We start from the raw sequence: 19025 nt of genomic DNA on the forward strand, positions 1-19025 counted from the left end.
CAGTGCATAGTATAAGTGTGGAGTACATCATTTGGGACACAACTTTAGTATTTACTCTCCGAAGCGTGTTTCGGAACAGAAGTAACGCAATGAGTAAACGTACCCATGCCGCGCAGACCAACTAATCAATAATGAGATTCATCGACAACGATTTTCATAATCGATTATTATCGATTTTACCGATTAGTATTTGCAGCTCTAGTAATTTAATCTAAGTAAACCTTAGGAATGCTGGTATACCTGAAAGTGAAACAGTATTGATTTTCCCATGTAAAAGATACAAATCCAAGGTACAAAGACCACGCACCACTCCAGCGACAAGCAATGGTACAGTTTAGTACATTTTTCTGATAGTGGGTTGAAACGCTAAATACAAATAATTGCACATAATTACAGTAATGCCTCCATTCAATAACAACACTCATCCTGCACATTTATTAATTAGTATATTGTAAATGAGTAATTATTTTTTAGTTCACATTCACACAGTGTGTACTGAAATAAAAATTACTTCAGTATGTACAACTCAACCTTGTATTGAAGCATTACAATAATTTTCAATGTATGTGTACACAAATTCAGGCAATAGTTTTAGCCAGTAAATTCAATCATATACAGTATAGAGTTAATATAAATGTTATAAATTTAGATTTAACGTGAAATATACAATTGATATGAAGGCCACAGTGTAGCTACAGTACACTGCTTTGATGTAAGTAAAAGTATAGTGGGTGTCAGGCAGTAAAGAGTGCTGTCAGCTTGCTGATAGAAACAGCTTTAATGTGCTTTGGCAATGTGCAAGGTCTCAGCCTGTCAACCAGTAGCACAACACACGCTCATCTCAGCGTGCCAGGTCTCTCTCTCTCACGTTGCCCTGATTTTCTCATCTCCTTTTCCCCCCTCACACTGTTACAGATTGCAAATTCAACTGCCACAAACGATGTGCACCTAAAGTGCCAAACAACTGCCTCGGAGAGGTGTCAAGGAATGGAGGCAAGTATAACTTTAGAGTCTCTACATGTTCCTTAATGTCACAATCAACATACTTGTTTTTATTCACACCAAATACAACAATATTTATCTTACTATCCAGTTAAAATGCTGCTCTATTAATTCAGGTCATTTCAAAACACTAGTATGTATAAAGGGGGGGGGGCCTTTCACAATACAAAGTGCAAGGCACAGATACACATTCAGTTTCTAAAAGTCACGATACACTCCACAAATACACACACATTTTTGAATGAGCACAACACTGTCCACAAATACATGCAAAGTAATTTGCATCTGCAACATAACATTTGAAAATGCAGAAAATAATATATAACTACAAGATAAAAGATATAAGTGTCAGCTTATTTTACAAATATAATGTAATGTACGAATACACATCAATCCATTTGTTTCAGGATTTTGAATTTTGAATAGGAATAGGTAATGACATTAAAAAGTCGTATTTCTGACTTTTGTGCTGCATTTGTGTTTGAGATTCACAAATATATATGAATGGTCTAAAATAGCCTTCGAAACAGTGTTACCGTGAATGCAAACTTTAATACACTGAAAAATACACACTATTAGCATCACACACACACACACACACACACACACACACACACATATATATATATATATATATATATATATATATATATATATATATATATATATATATATATATATATATAAATAAAATTGGTTTCACTCTTTTACATTTTTTCCTACATTCTTTTGAATGTCCATGGAATAAAAACAAAATATTAGATGCCTATCATTTACACGTTTGAATGGCCATGTAATATGAAGCAATGTGATAACATGAAATTAAATATGACCTTATATGGCCATGGGCATTGTTTCGACTCAGGACAGCTGTCATTTGCTGCTGTTGTCAAGCAACTGTTTGACGCTGTACACAACAGCGCTTCGTCTGCGCGCATTCACTGAGAGTAGGCTAATGGTTGAAAGGCAGGAATTTGGCCAATAGTTGCTGCAAGCCTTTTATAATTGGCCAATTGGTGTGTGAGAAGGCATGAATTACAAAGAGGGGTTAAAGCAATCAAATATGTGCTGTATTAGACCATAAGCACATCATTATGAAACTAAAGCTGAATCCCAGACATTTTCTTAAATTTAGAAATCCCAGTCTGATGCTTTTTTTTAGGTCAGAAAAAGAGGACATGTCCAGGAAAAAGAGGACATATGTTCACCCTAAACTAGCAACAAAATAGTCTAGCTACCTCTTTGCAATCTAGCTACATAGTGATCCTAAGTAGTAAGCTAGCTTGCCAGAACAGCCATCTAGTTAGCGTACATAGTTATTCCATCATTTTGACATGTACCACCTACCTAAACTTTGTTGCAGACCAAGTACACACCTTCATGGCAACGGTATTTTCTAATGGCAGTGGCCTCGTTCAGCAGGATGATGCACCCTGCCACACTGCAAAAAAGGTTTAAGACTGTTTGAGGAACATGACAAAGAGTTCAAGGTGTTGACTTGGCCTCCAAGTTCCCCAGATCTTAATCCGATGGTGCATCTATGGGATGTGCTTGAGACACAAGTCGAATCAATGGAGGCAATACCTCGCAAATTACAGGGCTTAAAGGATCTGGTGTTAATGTCTTGGTGATATCGTACATTTATTCATCTTTGGTAACCACATCTTTATCTTAGTCGTTGATGCAATGATGAGCCATTATTCACTGAGAACAGATTTCTAAGATATATGATATTAGATCAGCAGGGTGGCTCACCTGTAGCATTAATTGCTGTCTCACAGTTCAAGTTTCACTTGTTTACTTATATATATATATATATATATATATATATATATATATATATATATATATACTCAGCAAAAAAAGAAATGTCCCCTTTTCAGGAGACTGTATTTTAAAGATAATTTTGTAAAATCTAAATAAGTTTTACAGATCTTTATTGCACATGCACCTGTGGAGCAGTCCTTAAGACACTAACAGTTTACAGGCGCTAGGCAATTAAGGTCACATTGACAATAATTTAGGACAATAAAGACATCTTTCTACTGACTCTGAAAAACACCAGAAGAAAGATTCCTATTGTGTCTGCTTACCTGCGTGAACATGGCATTGGCCTGCTGCAACAAACTGCAATGTCTGTAAGGTAAGACGCCTAAGGCGGTGCTACAGGGAGACAGGAAGGACATCTGACGTCCTTGCAGTGGAAAATTACATATAACCATGTGTCCCCCAGACGTGATCGAGAACTTGCAAATGCGTTGGTGGAAGAGTGGTCATCTCACAGCAAGAACTGACAAATCTGGTGCAGTCCATGAGGATGAGATGCACTGTAGTACTTAAAACAGCTGGAGGCCACCAGATACTTAATATTACTTTTAACATTGACTACCCCCTAGTATATATTGACTAGTATATAATACTAATATAATACTTATACTAATTTATTCAACTGAGCATCATCAACATCACTTAAATACTGAAAACTCACAGAATATACATTATGCATCAATCTCAACTGGAATACTATTAATTATTAATTATTAATTACTAATTATTAATGTTTATTAATATTAATGTTCATATTAATATTGATTACTTATTACTTTTTGATATTATTATATAATTGTATTAATATTAGAGCAGTTATTAATGAGATATGTTGAAGAAATTTGACAGTAAGTTAACAATGAAATTCACTCAGTTGGGCGTCCTCCATTACTCAAAGCCTATTGGCTGATTTCGGTCATGTGACTGGACTCTGATCATTTTTGGATTTATGGATTTATTTTAAATGGAAAATTCTCTGACCCTTATCTTTCTATCATCCAAGTACACTCATGAGATAATTCTTCAATGCTCAATCAACAGCCATGGATGCACAACTACAAAAATACAATTTTGTGACTCTGATCGTTTTTTCATTATGGTCTTCATATATATATATATATATATATATATATATATATATATATATATATATATATATATATATATATATGCTTTTTTATTGTCTTATTAACTTCTTCTCTTCATTCTAGATCTGTTGAGTCCTGGAGCTGAGTCGGATGTGTTGATGGCAGAAGGCTGTGATGACCATGATAGTGAGAGAAACAGTCCCATCATAGATGACATGGAGGAATCCCTGGTTGCAGACTCTTCAGCCCTATTGGATGTAGGCCACTGTGAACTTGGAGATTTCCATGATCCAGATCCTGATGAGTCCAATAGAATTATCAGGTACTCTTCCCCATTGCATAAACATACTCTAATAATACCTCAAGCATTTTGAGCTTCTCATTGCCTCTTTTTGACACCATGGAAATATATTGAATGCCAACAGTTGGGGTTAGTGGCAGAAACATTAGATCAAGCTGTGTTCACCAAAGAACGATGCAGAGCACAGACATTCTTTGTGTCAATGTGTTTTAAAGTCCATGCACCAGCAACAACATCCCTCTCATGCGAGTGGTCCAGTCAGTGAAGCACATCAAGAGGAAAAACAGCAATGTCATGAAGGAGGGATGGCTTGTCCACTTCACCAGCAAGGACACACTGGTGAGAAATATGGCCCTTAGTGTCTTTAAAATTATAAGCTCTTACTGTAGCTATCCACAAACAGAAGGCACTGTTACTTCTAAATAATTAAAGACATTAAAGGGATATTGAACTATTTTTTACTTGTGGTTAAGAATAGTTTTCTTGTGTTAGGAAATGACTATGCTTCAGAAAGAGCTTGAAATGACACTGCTATATCCCTTTACTTCTTCATTAAAGAGGACAATTGGGACACAAATGTTTTGATACAAATTCTTCCATTTTACATCAGTGTAATTCTACCATTTAACTGTTTGATTTTACACTAGCGTAAGAGGCATTACTGGCGACTGGATAGCAAGTGCATTACTCTGTTCCAGAATGATACAGGAAGCAAATATTATAAGGTGAGTACAATCAATCAGTCAATAAATATAGCAATTATATGATAATCAGCTCTCTTTGCTCAATCTTTTAACATTATCTGTATGAATTCAATCAGAACGAAAGGCAAAGCCCACTTTATATGTTTATATTAAAATATTTGTGATATGATTAGAGATTCTGGTGCCAAATTCTTGGTTGGTGCTGTAATTTGGTGGTACCTATGAGACGTTAGCTGCTGTGTGCTGCGTTGATGTTGATGTCACAGAGGGATATTGTAAGCCTATAAGCTGTATCTTTTTAATTCATACTTTGTACAAAAAATGACAAACTACACTTTCTCTCTGTCAAACGCAAAAGCTGAAATTGCTTTTGATAACCTTTATGTAAACTTGTTAACATCTTGTACATGAAAAAGATTATGAAAGAAATGATCATGAAAAGATTCAGAGAAATTAACAATGACAAAGCACAAAATATGTTCACAAAACAAAGGCAGCTATAAATGTTTAGCTTGGTCATGTACAGATACTGGGAAATTAAATTTCAGTGATGTGGCTGATAAAATAGAATGGCTTATGTTATGATAGCAAAACAAAAACAAAAGCAAACTTACTAAGATGAACTCAATGATTGTTATCTATCAATGGTGTTTTGATGCTAGTTAATATACAAGGATCATGTTGAGACATATCATGATCCATAAATGTCTTATTTCTAAAGAGTATCAGAACCCTGTGTATCATCTTGCATTTGAATTACTTAGTTGAATAAGAAAAGTAATAGAAAGAAATTTAAAGAATATAGTTTTAAAAAAATCACTTGCCTTTTTTCAGCAGCATTCATTGTCATATTAAATAAAAATCCAGAAATAGCAGAGACAGGAAGTATCCAGGCTCCTGAATGCAGCTGAGTTATAGCAAAAACTTGGCTCAGCTAGTTAGCCATATATGAGATGATAATCATGATCATGGCAGGGGGGCAGTGATGGCTTAGCAGGCTCTTGGTTACTGATCAGAAGGTTGAGGGTTCAAGCCCTGGCAGTGCCAAGCTGCCACTGTTGGGCCCTTGAGCAAGGCCCTTAACCCTTTCTGCTCCAGTGGCGCCCAACTTTCCGGCATGCTGGGGTATGCAAGAAAAGAATTTCACTGTGCTGTAATGTATATGTGATCAATAAAGACTCATTATTATCAGTCCATACAGGATTTTGCAGAGTTTTTTCATGATTGTTGCGCAAGGAAATGCTTGATATTGTTGCGGCTTTTTTCACAATTTACAATGCAACTTGTAGAATATTTTGTGCTTTTTTTCCCAGAAAACTACTTGAATTGGCCAAATTGCAATTGCACGAAATTGTTTTTCGCAGTCTTTTGCAGTGATGTTTGTTGGTTAATGAGACCTTTTTGCTGTACTCATGTTTGACGCATGTGAATCAAAAAGGGCTTTGGCTGAATGCACGTTGTGATGATGTCACATGATGCATCTTGGCCCAAATCAGATAAATTTTTGTTAAATTTTGATAAATTGTTGGTGATTTTGAAACAATTGCAAGTTCCTCCAAATAATGCTGAGTTTGCTTGATTTTGCATTCATTTGTGCAATCATGAAATCCTGGAGAATTCATGCATAATTTAGTTGACTGTACCATTAGCATGAAAGTTGATGCTTTGGAACCTGACTCATGAAACTAGACTAACATGTCAAGGAAAAAAAGTTTTAAAGATCATCTCAGACTTTCATAACAAAATGAATCAAGGACACCACTGAAGATCACATGTTTTAATGATAAATATTGATGTGCAAGTCATTCAGGGTGGATGTAATGTTGTAATTCTCTTCTCTATATCCAGTGTGATATATCATATTATGATATTTCTCAATACCTCTCTTTTAATGTTTAATGGTTCATTGTGTTCTACAGGAAATCCCCTTATCTGAGATCCTGTCCCTGGAGCCTGCTCAGAACTTCAGCTTGCTTCCTGAAGGTGCCAACCCTCACTGCTTTGAGATTTCCACCGCCACCCTAGTGTATTATGTAGGAGAAAACCTGTCTCAGGAAGACTACTCTTTGTTCCACGGCAGCGTGCTGATCAGCGGAACTGGCAGGGATGTGGCTCACATGTGGCAAACCGCCATCCAGCATGCCCTCATGCCTGTTATTTCCAAGGGCACAGCTCACAGCAGCCGACACAGCTACCACAGTATGATCATTACTCTGAAATGCATTTGGACTTATTATATTACAAACCCTTTATATTTCAGTTGATCTGTAACATTTTAGGAAGAGCACTATGGGAATGTGTATTGTATGGAATACATTTCAGATAATGTATTGCAATACATTGTTAATCACACACAATTAGCTCCAGAATTATATCTTTAAAAAGGCCCATTGTAATAAGTGAAATAATTTTCAAGCTCCTCTGGAGTTTATTCCATGAGCACGCAGAGTTGGGTCTGAACTTGAGATCACGCCTTAACTATAATGTGTTGGTAGTGGGTTTGACTGAATAATTATCTAATGGGTCAGTAGGATGCAAAATTTGTGTTAATTTCCCCCTGATAGTTTTTAAAAGCATGTTGGCCTATAATATAAGCTGTAGCTTTTTTTTATTCATACTTTGTAACAAGGCTAACACAGACAATGCACAAAATGTGTTCATCGAACAAAGGCAGCTATAAATGTTTCGCTTGGTTATGTACAGATGCTTGAAAATTAAATTTCATTAAATTGATACATTTACAATTTATGATAGCAAAACAAAAACAAAAACAACCTTTCTAAGATTATCTCAGTTAGACCTAAAGAATCTTATTACTCAATTGTGTTTTGATGATAGGTAATAAACAAGGATCATGTTGAGGCATATCACAATCCCATAAATGTCTTATTTATAAAGAGTAACAGAACCCTGTTTACCACCTTCTATTTAAATTAATTAGTTGAATATAAAAAGGAATAGGAAGAAATTTAGAGTATAGATAGAGATAGATAGATAGATAGACAGACAGACAGACAGACAATTCATTTGTCCTCAAAGAGGAAATTTGTTTCCACTGTGGGTGCGTAAAAAAACATAAGCACAACACCATACATATTAACCATCAAAACAAACACATACATAGAGGGGAGAAGGGGACAAAAAGAAAACATCAGGATCATACAACAAATGCCAGCGCATAATATGGTATCACAATGACTGATTACCCATGTGTTTAACGCTCGTATAGCCATAGGAACAAAACTCCTACCATAGCTAGCCTTTCTGCACATGGGTAGCCTATACCTGTGGCCAGAAGGAAGGGGGTTGAAATATTGATAAAGTGGGTGGTCTGGATCATTTAAAATTTTATGTGCCCTCCGGAGCGTATATGAAATGACAGAATCCGATAAATTAGGGGTGGGATTACCAATCATTTTTCTCTCTAAATTAGTTATCTTTAAGAGTTTGTTCTTATTGGTAAATGTTAGCATATGGAAGAAACAGATGTCACCATACATAAGAACTGGCTCAATAATACTTAGATACAGAAGAAGAAGAAGACTAGACTGAACAGATAGATGTTGACAGCGCTGTCAGTCTCTGTTGACAGCGCTTATAAATACATAGAGTGTGCTGATTGAAGTTGAGATGTTTATCCAATATAATGCCCAGAGATCTGAAATGCACCACCCTTTCAACCGTCTTTCCATTAATGATATTAATGGAAGGATGGGTCAGTGTTTTGGCAGAGCTAAAAACCAGTTGCTTAATCTTTGCGATATTAAGGTGGAGAAAGTTATCATCACACCATGTAAGAGTATGTTATTTTAATACAGTGATTCATCAGCAACAGAGAATAAAGTGATTGATTGATTGATTGATTGACTGTGCAAATCTATACTCTCCTAGTTAAAAATGAGTAATTATCTACAGTGCCAACTAAAACTAAACAGGAAGGGAAGTACATCACTATATACAGACACCTATATGGAAGTGTTATTTTAAAAGTAACATATACATGGATGTTATTCTGGTCTCTTGTTTTCTTTACCAACAGAAGACGTCTCCATCAGCATCTCTGTGTCTAACTGTCAGATTCAGGAGAATGTGGTAGGCAGGATTTTTCTTCTATTAGTTCCATATGCCATATTGTTCATGACCGTTGAACATGAACAGTAAAATTAATAATAATTTAGTTTTTTTTTAAAGTAGAAGAAAAGTAACTTTAAGATTACTTTAATAAAAAAAATAAAAAATCCTTGAACAGCTCTGGTCTGTACGAGCCATATACCTCTTATCAACAAATCACAGCAGGAACTTGTTTACTCTAAATATAATATAACATGCACCATTTATGTATAAAGGAATTGCATGAGTTATCAGTCCTCCAACGCAGATATATTTTATGCTGCACAATATGAAAAGGGTTGGATGAATGTCATGTTTTGAAACTCTCTCTCTCTGATCTGTGTTTCTGTGTGCTGGAGGAAACTGCTGGCTTGCCAATAGCTGTAGCCTTGAGTTTTAGTGCAATATAAACACTCAATACCTCTGCTGGAGCTTATTTTCATCACCCGTGTGGCCGTGGGATTGCCATAGTTACCCATGCTTCTCATGCAGAGTCCTAGTGCAATGCAAGTAATATTTGCTTTTAATTCAGGCACTGTAACTGTACAGAATTTACAGGCCAGATTAGACATAACAGAGGGAATAAAGCATTTGTTCAGAAGGGAAAGTGTTGATGTAATTTATTTGACAGTCATGTTTGCATGTTTATTTGTTTCTCTTATAGGACATTAGCACAGTTTATCAGATATTCCCTGATGAAGTTCTTGGATCTGGGCAATTTGGCATTGTCTATGGCGGTAATTAAACAGTATTTACTCTGTGGCGTTCTATTTGTTGATACATAAATAGGACATACAATAACACATAATATGTTTAGAGCATTGCAAATGAGTGCACTATCCTTTAGATGTGTCTCTGATGTTGAGACATAATGTTGATGTTGTGTGTTGATACAATTATTCATTAAAATACCTCATTTGTACCAAATAGTTTTGTTCTTATGGTTTGTATACTGCAGGAAAGCATAGGAAAACAGGGAGAGACATGGCAATCAAGATTATAGACAAACTGCGCTTCCCGACTAAACAAGAGAGTCAGCTGCGCAATGAGGTTGCCATCCTGCAGGTGGATAAACATACACACATTTACATATAAGAATTTAAGTAATTAGGCTGAATATATGAATATTTATATACTCATATGAATAATATGAGTATATGAAAATTAGTAGGTAATGGTCGCTCAGTGGTTAAAAGGCATTGGGCTGCTACAGCTGCCCTTGAGCAATGCCCTTAACCCTCATCTGCTCGGTTTAATTGTAGGTCTGTCTGGGTTTCTTCCAGGTTCTGTAGTTTCCTCCCACCTCCTAAGAACATGCAGTTAGGTGAATTGGCTATGTTAATACCCCTGTGAATAAGTGCGTGCATTGTGCCCTGTAATGGACTGGAATCCCATCCAGAATATATTCCTTGCGCCTAGTGTTCCCGAGAAAGACTCCAGATCCTGATAAAGCGGTTGTTGAAGATGAATGAATGAAAATAAGTATTAAAGCTTTATATTGTAGCATTTGCAGGATGATGAATAGTGCTATGAGTTCATAATATTATTATAACACTATTATAGTGTTAATAAGCGTTACAGTTTAATAAGGCCTTATTAAAAGCTATATGGATAAATATATGGTTATTTACACATATGAATAAATCCGTAAATGACCAAACCACACAGCACCTTTGAAGAATGAATAATAATATCTGAACAGGGCAAATTTGAATTGTAATACACATTAAAGGAAGTTCACAACACTGAGAGAAATCATTCTGTTCATTTAAGAAGAGCAGGAAGATCTCACACAACACAAACAAATAGTACTTAAGTGTAGAACACATAAAATAGCCTTGTCTTTATGAACCTGCGGAACTGAAATGTCTCTATGAATATATACAGAACAGAAATGTGCAGTGAAAATCGCTACTGTAATACTTGACCCCAAGATTTGTATTTGTATATTGTAGAACCTTCACCACCCTGGGGTGGTGAACCTGGAGTGCATGTTTGAGACGCCAGAGCGTGTGTTTGTCGTCATGGAGAAGCTCCATGGTGACATGCTGGAGATGATACTGTCTAGTGAGAAAGGGAGGCTGCCAGAACGCATCACTAAGTTCCTCGTCACACAGGTAAGTCTCTCAGACGTGTACTGGGTTTACGCAGTGTCAGATACCATACTCACAAGTAAACAGTCCCACCGTTGTGTTGTAAACTCAAATCTCGTAACAGTGAGGTTATGAAAATGTGTGTCACTTCCCACTAAAAGCCAAGGTTTCTTTTTGGACAGATCCTTGTAGCGCTACGCCATCTTCACTTCAAGAACATCGTGCACTGTGACCTTAAACCGGAGAACGTCTTACTAGCATCTGCTGACTCCTTTCCACAAGTGAGTAGCATGCTGACAGAAAACCATTCAAAAAATAAAGGGAGAAAACTGTAAAATACACATGAATTAATCTGCTTTTACAAAAGCAAAAGAATAACAAAAAGCGATGATAATTATAGTTTATTCTGTGTTCGGCACACAGAGCGTGTACCCGTGTCTTTGCACTGAAAGACTGCTAAATTATCTCCTCATTGTTTTACCCATCTAGTGTGTGAAGCTTGCTCTGGAAGCACTCGAGCAGAACGAATGACTCACTGTGTTTGGGCACCAGCAAACATCTCAGAGGAATACTAAACCAAATCTCTTTTGCGTTATTTACAGCAAATATTTTCCAGAACGAACACAAAAAAAACACAAAAAAACAGAATAGCTAAAATAGTTGTCATTTGCACTTTTCATGATTTCAGCTCAGCGGCAGTGGTCCTATGATGGCCCTCAAAGAGCAATGCTTCCTCTGAGCATGTAAAATGTGAAGAGGCGAATCAGCAGGAGAGTAGTACTGTAACTGCTTTTAACTACATGATAATTTTATTTGAGTTTAGCACTGTCTCTGGCAACTGCTCATTATAGTGTCTGTGGTGGGAAAAGGGGGTCGGGGAGAAATAATGGATGCTATTTGTTGCACCACAGTCAAGTTAAAGGGGTTGTCTGCTTCCAGCATCTGGCTTTTAGCACTCAGCGAACACTCATCGCTCTTTCACAGGTAAAACTGTGTGATTTTGGCTTTGCTCGGATCATTGGCGAGAAGTCTTTCAGGCGCTCAGTGGTGGGTACGCCGGCCTACCTGGCACCTGAGGTGTTGAGGAACAAGGGCTACAACCGTTCACTAGACATGTGGAGTGTTGGCGTCATCATCTACGTCAGCCTCAGTGGAACGTTCCCATTCAATGAGGATGAGGACATCCATGACCAAATCCAAAATGCTGCCTTCATGTATCCACCCAACCCATGGAAGAAGGTGACTTCAGAAGGTATGTTAACAGTCAGGCCTGGATCCAGTGTGTTCTTTTGTATTTGTAATCGAAAAGCAATGGACAGGAAACTATAACAAAATGGAAACTGTGCTTACATCAGCTACCACTTTAATCTTACCCCCAAAAAGTGGACACTTCCTTCAGCATTCGGCATGTTTACTGCTGAGCAACTGCGATAAGTGCATATACACATATACATTTGTACACACATAGGAACCTGATAATACGAATAAATTAATGCAAAATGAAGGTCCCTTCCATGGTCTAGAGGTGTACATGGGACAGTTTCGAAAGGAATTCTGATCAAACCCGCCCGGTCCTGAAGTTATTATTTTTGTTTCTACTTGCCCATGACATTATCTAATACTTAGTTGGCTGTATTTCCCAAAGTATAAATATTTAAAACACTGGAACCCTATCAAGGTTACATTTAAAATGTTGTAAACATGGTACGCTATACATTCCCATGTTAATAAACATGGCCATTCTTTGTCCTGTGCGCTTTCTATCTGACCACCTACTTCTGCCCACAGGAACCGAGAAAACCTCCTGCTTCTGCTTTGTTGTTGTTGTCCAGTTCTGTGGGTCCCATGGGCTCCTAGTTCTGATGCACACATCTACCATAGTCATTACTAGGGCTAGGGCGATATGAAAAACTCAGCATATGATTGGTTGTTTTTTTTTCTCAGTATATACGGGCATACATAAAAGCCCTGGCTTAAACCCATAAGAAACTAATACATAATGAAAATAAATGGATGAATAAACTTGATTGACTAAGACAACTGAGTAACTGACTAATTCCACTCTTCTGATAGGTAGTCATCATCAACTAACTAGATGGATTGATCACATCCAAGCATGACGAGTAGCTAGACAGCTTTGTTTGGGCACTTTCTCTAACATTAGCCAATCAGGTTTTGTGTGGTATTGTACAGTAATGTTAGATGGCTAGCTTTGTTTTCTAAATCTCCACTAACTACAGTATGTAGACCTTATCTCCTGCTTCATATTACTAAATAAGCTCAGAACTGCTTGAATAAACATATTTTTCTTCCAGTTTTTAGATGTAGCCAGGTCCTCCCCTGGACCACCATTAATGGCTCCTTAAGTGAAAATGAAATCTGTCACCGCATCTTTTTGAAGTCCAGCATTGTGTGTAGATGCCAAGATGGACAGAACATAATGATGAGAATCCTTTCCATTCTAGTGAGAATATTTTAAATGAGATTGTAGAGCACCACAACCCAGAAGGGAATTCCAGCATGATGAATGGCATAAAGCACTAATAGTTACATTAATGTTATGCAGATCACAAGGCCTATTCACACTGCCATTTACCACTTCATTATTAAAGTGTTACATCGATATTTCTAACCTTTGAAACACTTTATGGCTGCACAGTAAAGGATTATACAAGTGTCATTGTAATTAACTTTTAAAATTAAAAAATACAGGGAGAAAGTCGTTGATTAATCAATCCAGAATACACTATCTTGTGTGTACTTGAGCATTTCTTACTTTTAAGAAGATCCTGCAGAAGGAAATTAAATATGTGAGTCCAACCTCACTAAACAAGCTTTGTGAAAACATCTCTTATTATATAAACAATGGGATCCCAGCTTCCTAGGTAGCAGTAATGTAAACTCTCAGTTCTTTGTGCTGTAAATTAATAGAGACTCACCAGGGAAGCTGGAGTAGTGTTCTACATTTATTTATTTTATTTAGCAGTTTTTTTTTGTTTTTAGTTTTTTGTAAGAGACATACAAGTCAGGGAAAATAATATGTACAGGCGTGTGCACAGATAGACCCAGGGAAACTCGAAGCCCTGCCCATTTTTCCTTGGATTTTAGAAGTGCTCTAATGTTTGTGTCCAGTCTTAGATAATTATCATTCATGTAGCGCAAATACTGTTTTTCATACCATAGCTCTGGTGAATTCATGAATCTGATTGGTTTATACAGGTTTATATTAATGTACTCGTTTAGATGACTTTATTCTTTCCCATTTCTTAGTAACAAGACAACCTCTGGTTTCTTTGGCTTGTTACCTACAAGAGAAAGAACAGAAGAGAGGCTGGTGAGGGAATGACTCTTTATAGCCACTATAACCTAAGTGATAAAGGGAACTAACTTGATTTGTAGACTTTCCGAATTATAAACTTAGAAAAGTATGATGTGTCACTCTTCAATTAATTTAAAAAAAATCCTGCTGGGCATATTGGTATGTTATGGTGGTATAAGAGGAATAAAATGCTTTTAGAAGAAAATAATAAACTTCAGGATGGTTACAGTCATTGATTATTTTTACAGTATGTCTCATATTTTATTCCTTATATATCCAGTGTCTGATGGAGATCACATGGTTCGCCTAAGTGATGTATGGTAGTCGTTCCCTGTCTCGCTAGTAATTCTGTAACCAGATTGTTTGGTTGGTTGGTTGGTTGGTTATAGGATCTTGTTCCATGTAACCTTGGCAGTTGCACATTTACTTTCACGAGCAACTAGGGTCTGAATTATAAGACATTATATTTAAAAGGATAATACCATACTGTTTTGGGGAAATAAAAACACTGCAAAAATAATAAAATATGCATCAGTCAAAGCTACAATTCATTTCACTAGCTCAATATTTTAGTTATGTCTATAGATGTAGCAGATTGGATGGGTAAGTTTGAAAATTGAACTTGTTCGTTACGAACATCTTCTTACAGAAACAGAAATGAAGACAACACGCTTCGACAAACAGTGACAGTATGCTATGTGTGTGAGAGAATGGCTGTGACAGTATGCTATGCGTTTCTGAAATAAGGATAAACTAATTGAAGATTAAAGTCTCTGTGAAGAAACAACTCATCAGTGTGACTGGATCAGGTTAAACCATTAAACACTGGCTGTGAAGAAAACCTATATGTATTTGTTATTAGGAAATAATCTATTCTCCATAAACTTTGAATAGGACCCATGTTAAGAATAGAGTGTGAATAATAATTGTGTTAAAAAAAAAAAAAAAGGTTTCTCGAGGGTTCGACTGATCCCTAAAGTCTTGCATGTCAATCAAAAATTTAATGTTGTTCGATTAACTATCATTCACACTTCACCATGCAGCATGTGTAAATAGATTTTGGAAACTATTATTCTTTTTATTCATTTGTGGATATTTATTCTTTTTCTTTTTAATAAGCTAAGCAGGTGCCACTGACTGTTCAGTTGACATTTGACAGAATTTAGTTACTTCATCCAGCACTTTATCAGCATTTAATTTATTGATGTAAATGCTTTATTATTAATCATATTAAATAAAAATAAATGCCTTAAACTGGTATTCTAAAGCATGAACTTGTGGGCAAAAACACGCAAATGATAATAGTTACCTATTGATTTTGCTTGAATCTACAATAATAAATTATAATAAATAAATTGAATACATTTATACATGAATATGCTATTTTCCATTTTTGATCATGCCAACATTAGTGTTTGTTTTAGCAAAGACTCTAAATCATTGTACCCCTTATAATAAGTGCAGGAGGGTAGAATGATGGAGGATGAGAAGGGGGAAGAAAGAGGAATAAAAGGAGAGCAGGAGGAAGGGGTTAAAGAAAGAAGAGGTCAGTGAGAGCGTGTTCAGCTCTTGTCATGGCCTATTCATGTAATGCCCACCAGTCCCGCAGGATAAGGCCTCGAGGTGAAGGACTCTCGGGTTTTCTCAGAGCCCTGTGACCCCTGAAATAATGTTAATAATGTTGGTTTTGCTCGTTATCCCTAATCCTGAGGCTTTCCCACCATGGCCCGGCCACTGACAGCCTGCTTTGTTGTTCCAGCAATTGACCTCATTAATAACCTGCTGCAAGTCAAAATGAGGAAGCGCTACAGTGTGGACAAGTCCCTCAGTCATCCGTGGCTACAGGTCAGTCTTGTTTCCTGTCTCATAGCACATGTCTGCACAGAAGATTTAATATGAGTTACCATAATGCCTGGCTTTCTGCTGTTTGTCAGAATTCAGTCTGATGAAAGTGAGACTATTTGCATTTAAATCTTTTTTTACTTGTTTACTCGTATGGCCATAATGTTTAGTAACAATATGATTAACTTCATCAGCACACTGAAGTAATAACAGTTCTATACATTTTGAAAACAGTGATATTTTTATGAATAATCACTTGTTATATATTTATAATTGAAGTCTAGGGAACTGAGTCTGTTACAGAACAAAGCTTAAATAGTATATCAAGCGAGAAGGGTCTGGCTGCAGACACGCACTGCCTATCTCTAATGATGTCACACGCCAAGGAAATCAAATTTTTCAAAAATGAGGAACAACATAGGAGAAATTTGGCAGCACTGTATTTAATATTTGTGTATCAGGTTTCTTAGATAATCTACAGTGAATCATCTTTCTTATAGAGTAACATTATGAAGAAGTGCAACGTCAAGCTGTAATGCTGAATTTTGTGTCCCAAACTGTGAGCCACCGCTTTGCACATTTTTGTATGACTTCTTTATTTAACACACCTGATTCAAATCATCAGCTCATTAGGAGAGAGATTGATGAACTGAGCTGAGTGTGTCAGATATGAGAGACATACAAAATGTGCAGTGCTGTGGGTCCTCAGGACCAGGATTGACAACCACTGCCGTAGATAGCCAACCATAGAGCTTGCGTCTTTGTTAGCTAGAAAAGCTATCGAGATATCTTGATAGATGTATAAATTTATACATCAGCACTGCTGATTTCTCAAATCTGATTGTCTGAAGGTGATTTTTCTACAACAGCACAGCTCTGGCAATAGTACTCATTCACCTATACTTGTATGACGGATGTTCTATATAATCTAAGTTTAACAGTGAGTGGATTAAAAACTGTTATTGTGAACTTTCTGTGAACAGTCTCCAGTGTGAGCACTTTGTAACAGTCAGGGGTAAAGCTGTAACTTTAAGTTCTGACATTGGGTCAAACATTATGTTCACAGTTCATAGCGGCAAAGTGAGATCTGACAGTATATTAGACAACAGTATCACTATAAAAGCAAGTTATTAAAACAATGAAATACTGAGGTTAGTAGAGTAGAGTAGGCATGGGGTGAAGAATGTAAATTACTTTACATTACAGGCTGCTTTTCATGTTTCTGCTTTTTCGATTTATATCGCAAGATGGATATTTTCTACTGAAAAGCCCATCTGAATGCTGTATCATTTTCATTCCAGTTTCACATTTGTTTAGGATTGGAGGGGTTTTGCCTGTCCAGTTCCCATAGACAGCACCTATGAACACAACAGTCTTCCGGACAGAGGACATTGCACATTGTGGTTTCTCAGTAACAATCTGCAATTTTTTTTTTTTTTAGATCTTAACAATATGCAACTTTAAGAGTAAGTGAGGATGCGACTGTTTATAGCTGCTATAAGGTGAGCTAGCTAATGTTAAATACACTCATCATCCACTTTGGGTTTCATTTCTATCAACCAAAGACAGGAATTTCAGGGAACAGTGGGTACAGGCTCAACAAAACTGTACAGCTGAGAAAGGAGAGAGGTGAATGAAAACTGGACAAACATTAGTTTTGGTGAGCCTTTGCCTACTGTTCCCTCAAATTCCTCAGACAGGAGTGGAACCCAATGTGGTCTTCAGCTGTTGTAGCCCATCTGCTTCAAGGTTCTACATGTTGTGCATTCTGCAATGCTTTTCTGTCATCACAGTTGTAAAGAGTGGGTATTTGAGTTACCGTAGCCTTCCCATTTGGTCATTCACCTCTCTCCTTTCTCATCAACAAGGCGTTTCCCCCCACAGAACTGCCACTCAATTTTTTGTTTTTTTTGTACCATTCTCTGTGAACTCTAGAGACTGTTAGAGACTCTTATGTGTGAAAATCCTAGGCAACCAACAACCATGTCACGTTCAGAGTCAGGGAGATCACATTTTTTCCCCCCATTCTGCTGAAGCTCTTGACTTGTATCTGCATGAATTTATGCATTGTGCTGGAGCCACACAGTTGGCTCATTGGATAACTGCATGAATGTGCAGGTGTTCAGGTGTGGACGGTTGAGTGTAGGGTTCCTCCATAGTTATGTGAAAGCATGCGATGCCACAGTGACACACTTATATAACATCACTCAACATAATTAGCAGAAGCAACAAACAGTAAACTGACAGCTGAGCTGCTTTTGCTGATATAGCATAGCATGCGTGTGACACCGCTGAGGCAGAGAGTGCATGTCTGTAGTGGGTCTATTGGAGCATAAAATGTTTATTTAAAACATTTATTATGCTTAATATAGGTGTTTTCAAAAACAATTCTTTTTATTCTCTTGGTATGAAATCATGTTGTGAAAATTTAGGATTATCCAAGACCATCATTAAATTTTTTTTGGGATGTTTCCATTAAGCAAAAATTCTATAGGTTTGGTATTAAAAATGTCTGCTCCTTTATACTTACTCACTTGAACTGCTCATAAAAAGCTGAGCCCAGATTATTCTCCATCAAATAACTTTTAAAAACGTACTTCTAAATAGACTGTGTCAATGTTTTTTTTTTCTTGCATGTGAGGGCTAATTCAATAAAAAATGTGAAAATTGGACAAAAAGTTGGATTGATCATAAAACCAGCAGTTTGTAGGACTACCAAACTGATAAAATCTAAAACCT

At 36.7% G+C, this 19025-nt stretch overlaps 1 protein-coding gene across 1 annotated transcript in view; it reads left to right on the forward strand.

Moving 5' to 3' along the window:
- The window catches only part of prkd1 (protein kinase D1), a 54191-nt gene that overhangs the window by 33117 nt on the left and 2049 nt on the right, over positions 1–19025 (forward strand). The window contains exons 7-18 of the mRNA XM_017475478.3: positions 916–993; positions 4041–4239; positions 4434–4557; positions 4866–4943; positions 6842–7121; positions 8962–9014; positions 9697–9769; positions 9991–10097; positions 10988–11149; positions 11308–11406; positions 12110–12377; positions 16204–16289. Of these exons, the coding sequence (XP_017330967.1) occupies positions 916–993; positions 4041–4239; positions 4434–4557; positions 4866–4943; positions 6842–7121; positions 8962–9014; positions 9697–9769; positions 9991–10097; positions 10988–11149; positions 11308–11406; positions 12110–12377; positions 16204–16289 (1607 nt within the window). The remainder of the gene's footprint in view (positions 1–915; positions 994–4040; positions 4240–4433; positions 4558–4865; positions 4944–6841; positions 7122–8961; positions 9015–9696; positions 9770–9990; positions 10098–10987; positions 11150–11307; positions 11407–12109; positions 12378–16203; positions 16290–19025) is intronic.

Source organism: Ictalurus punctatus, chromosome 9, assembly GCF_001660625.3.
Source record: "Ictalurus punctatus breed USDA103 chromosome 9, Coco_2.0, whole genome shotgun sequence".
In the NCBI taxonomy this organism is placed as follows: Eukaryota; Metazoa; Chordata; class Actinopteri; order Siluriformes; family Ictaluridae; genus Ictalurus; species Ictalurus punctatus.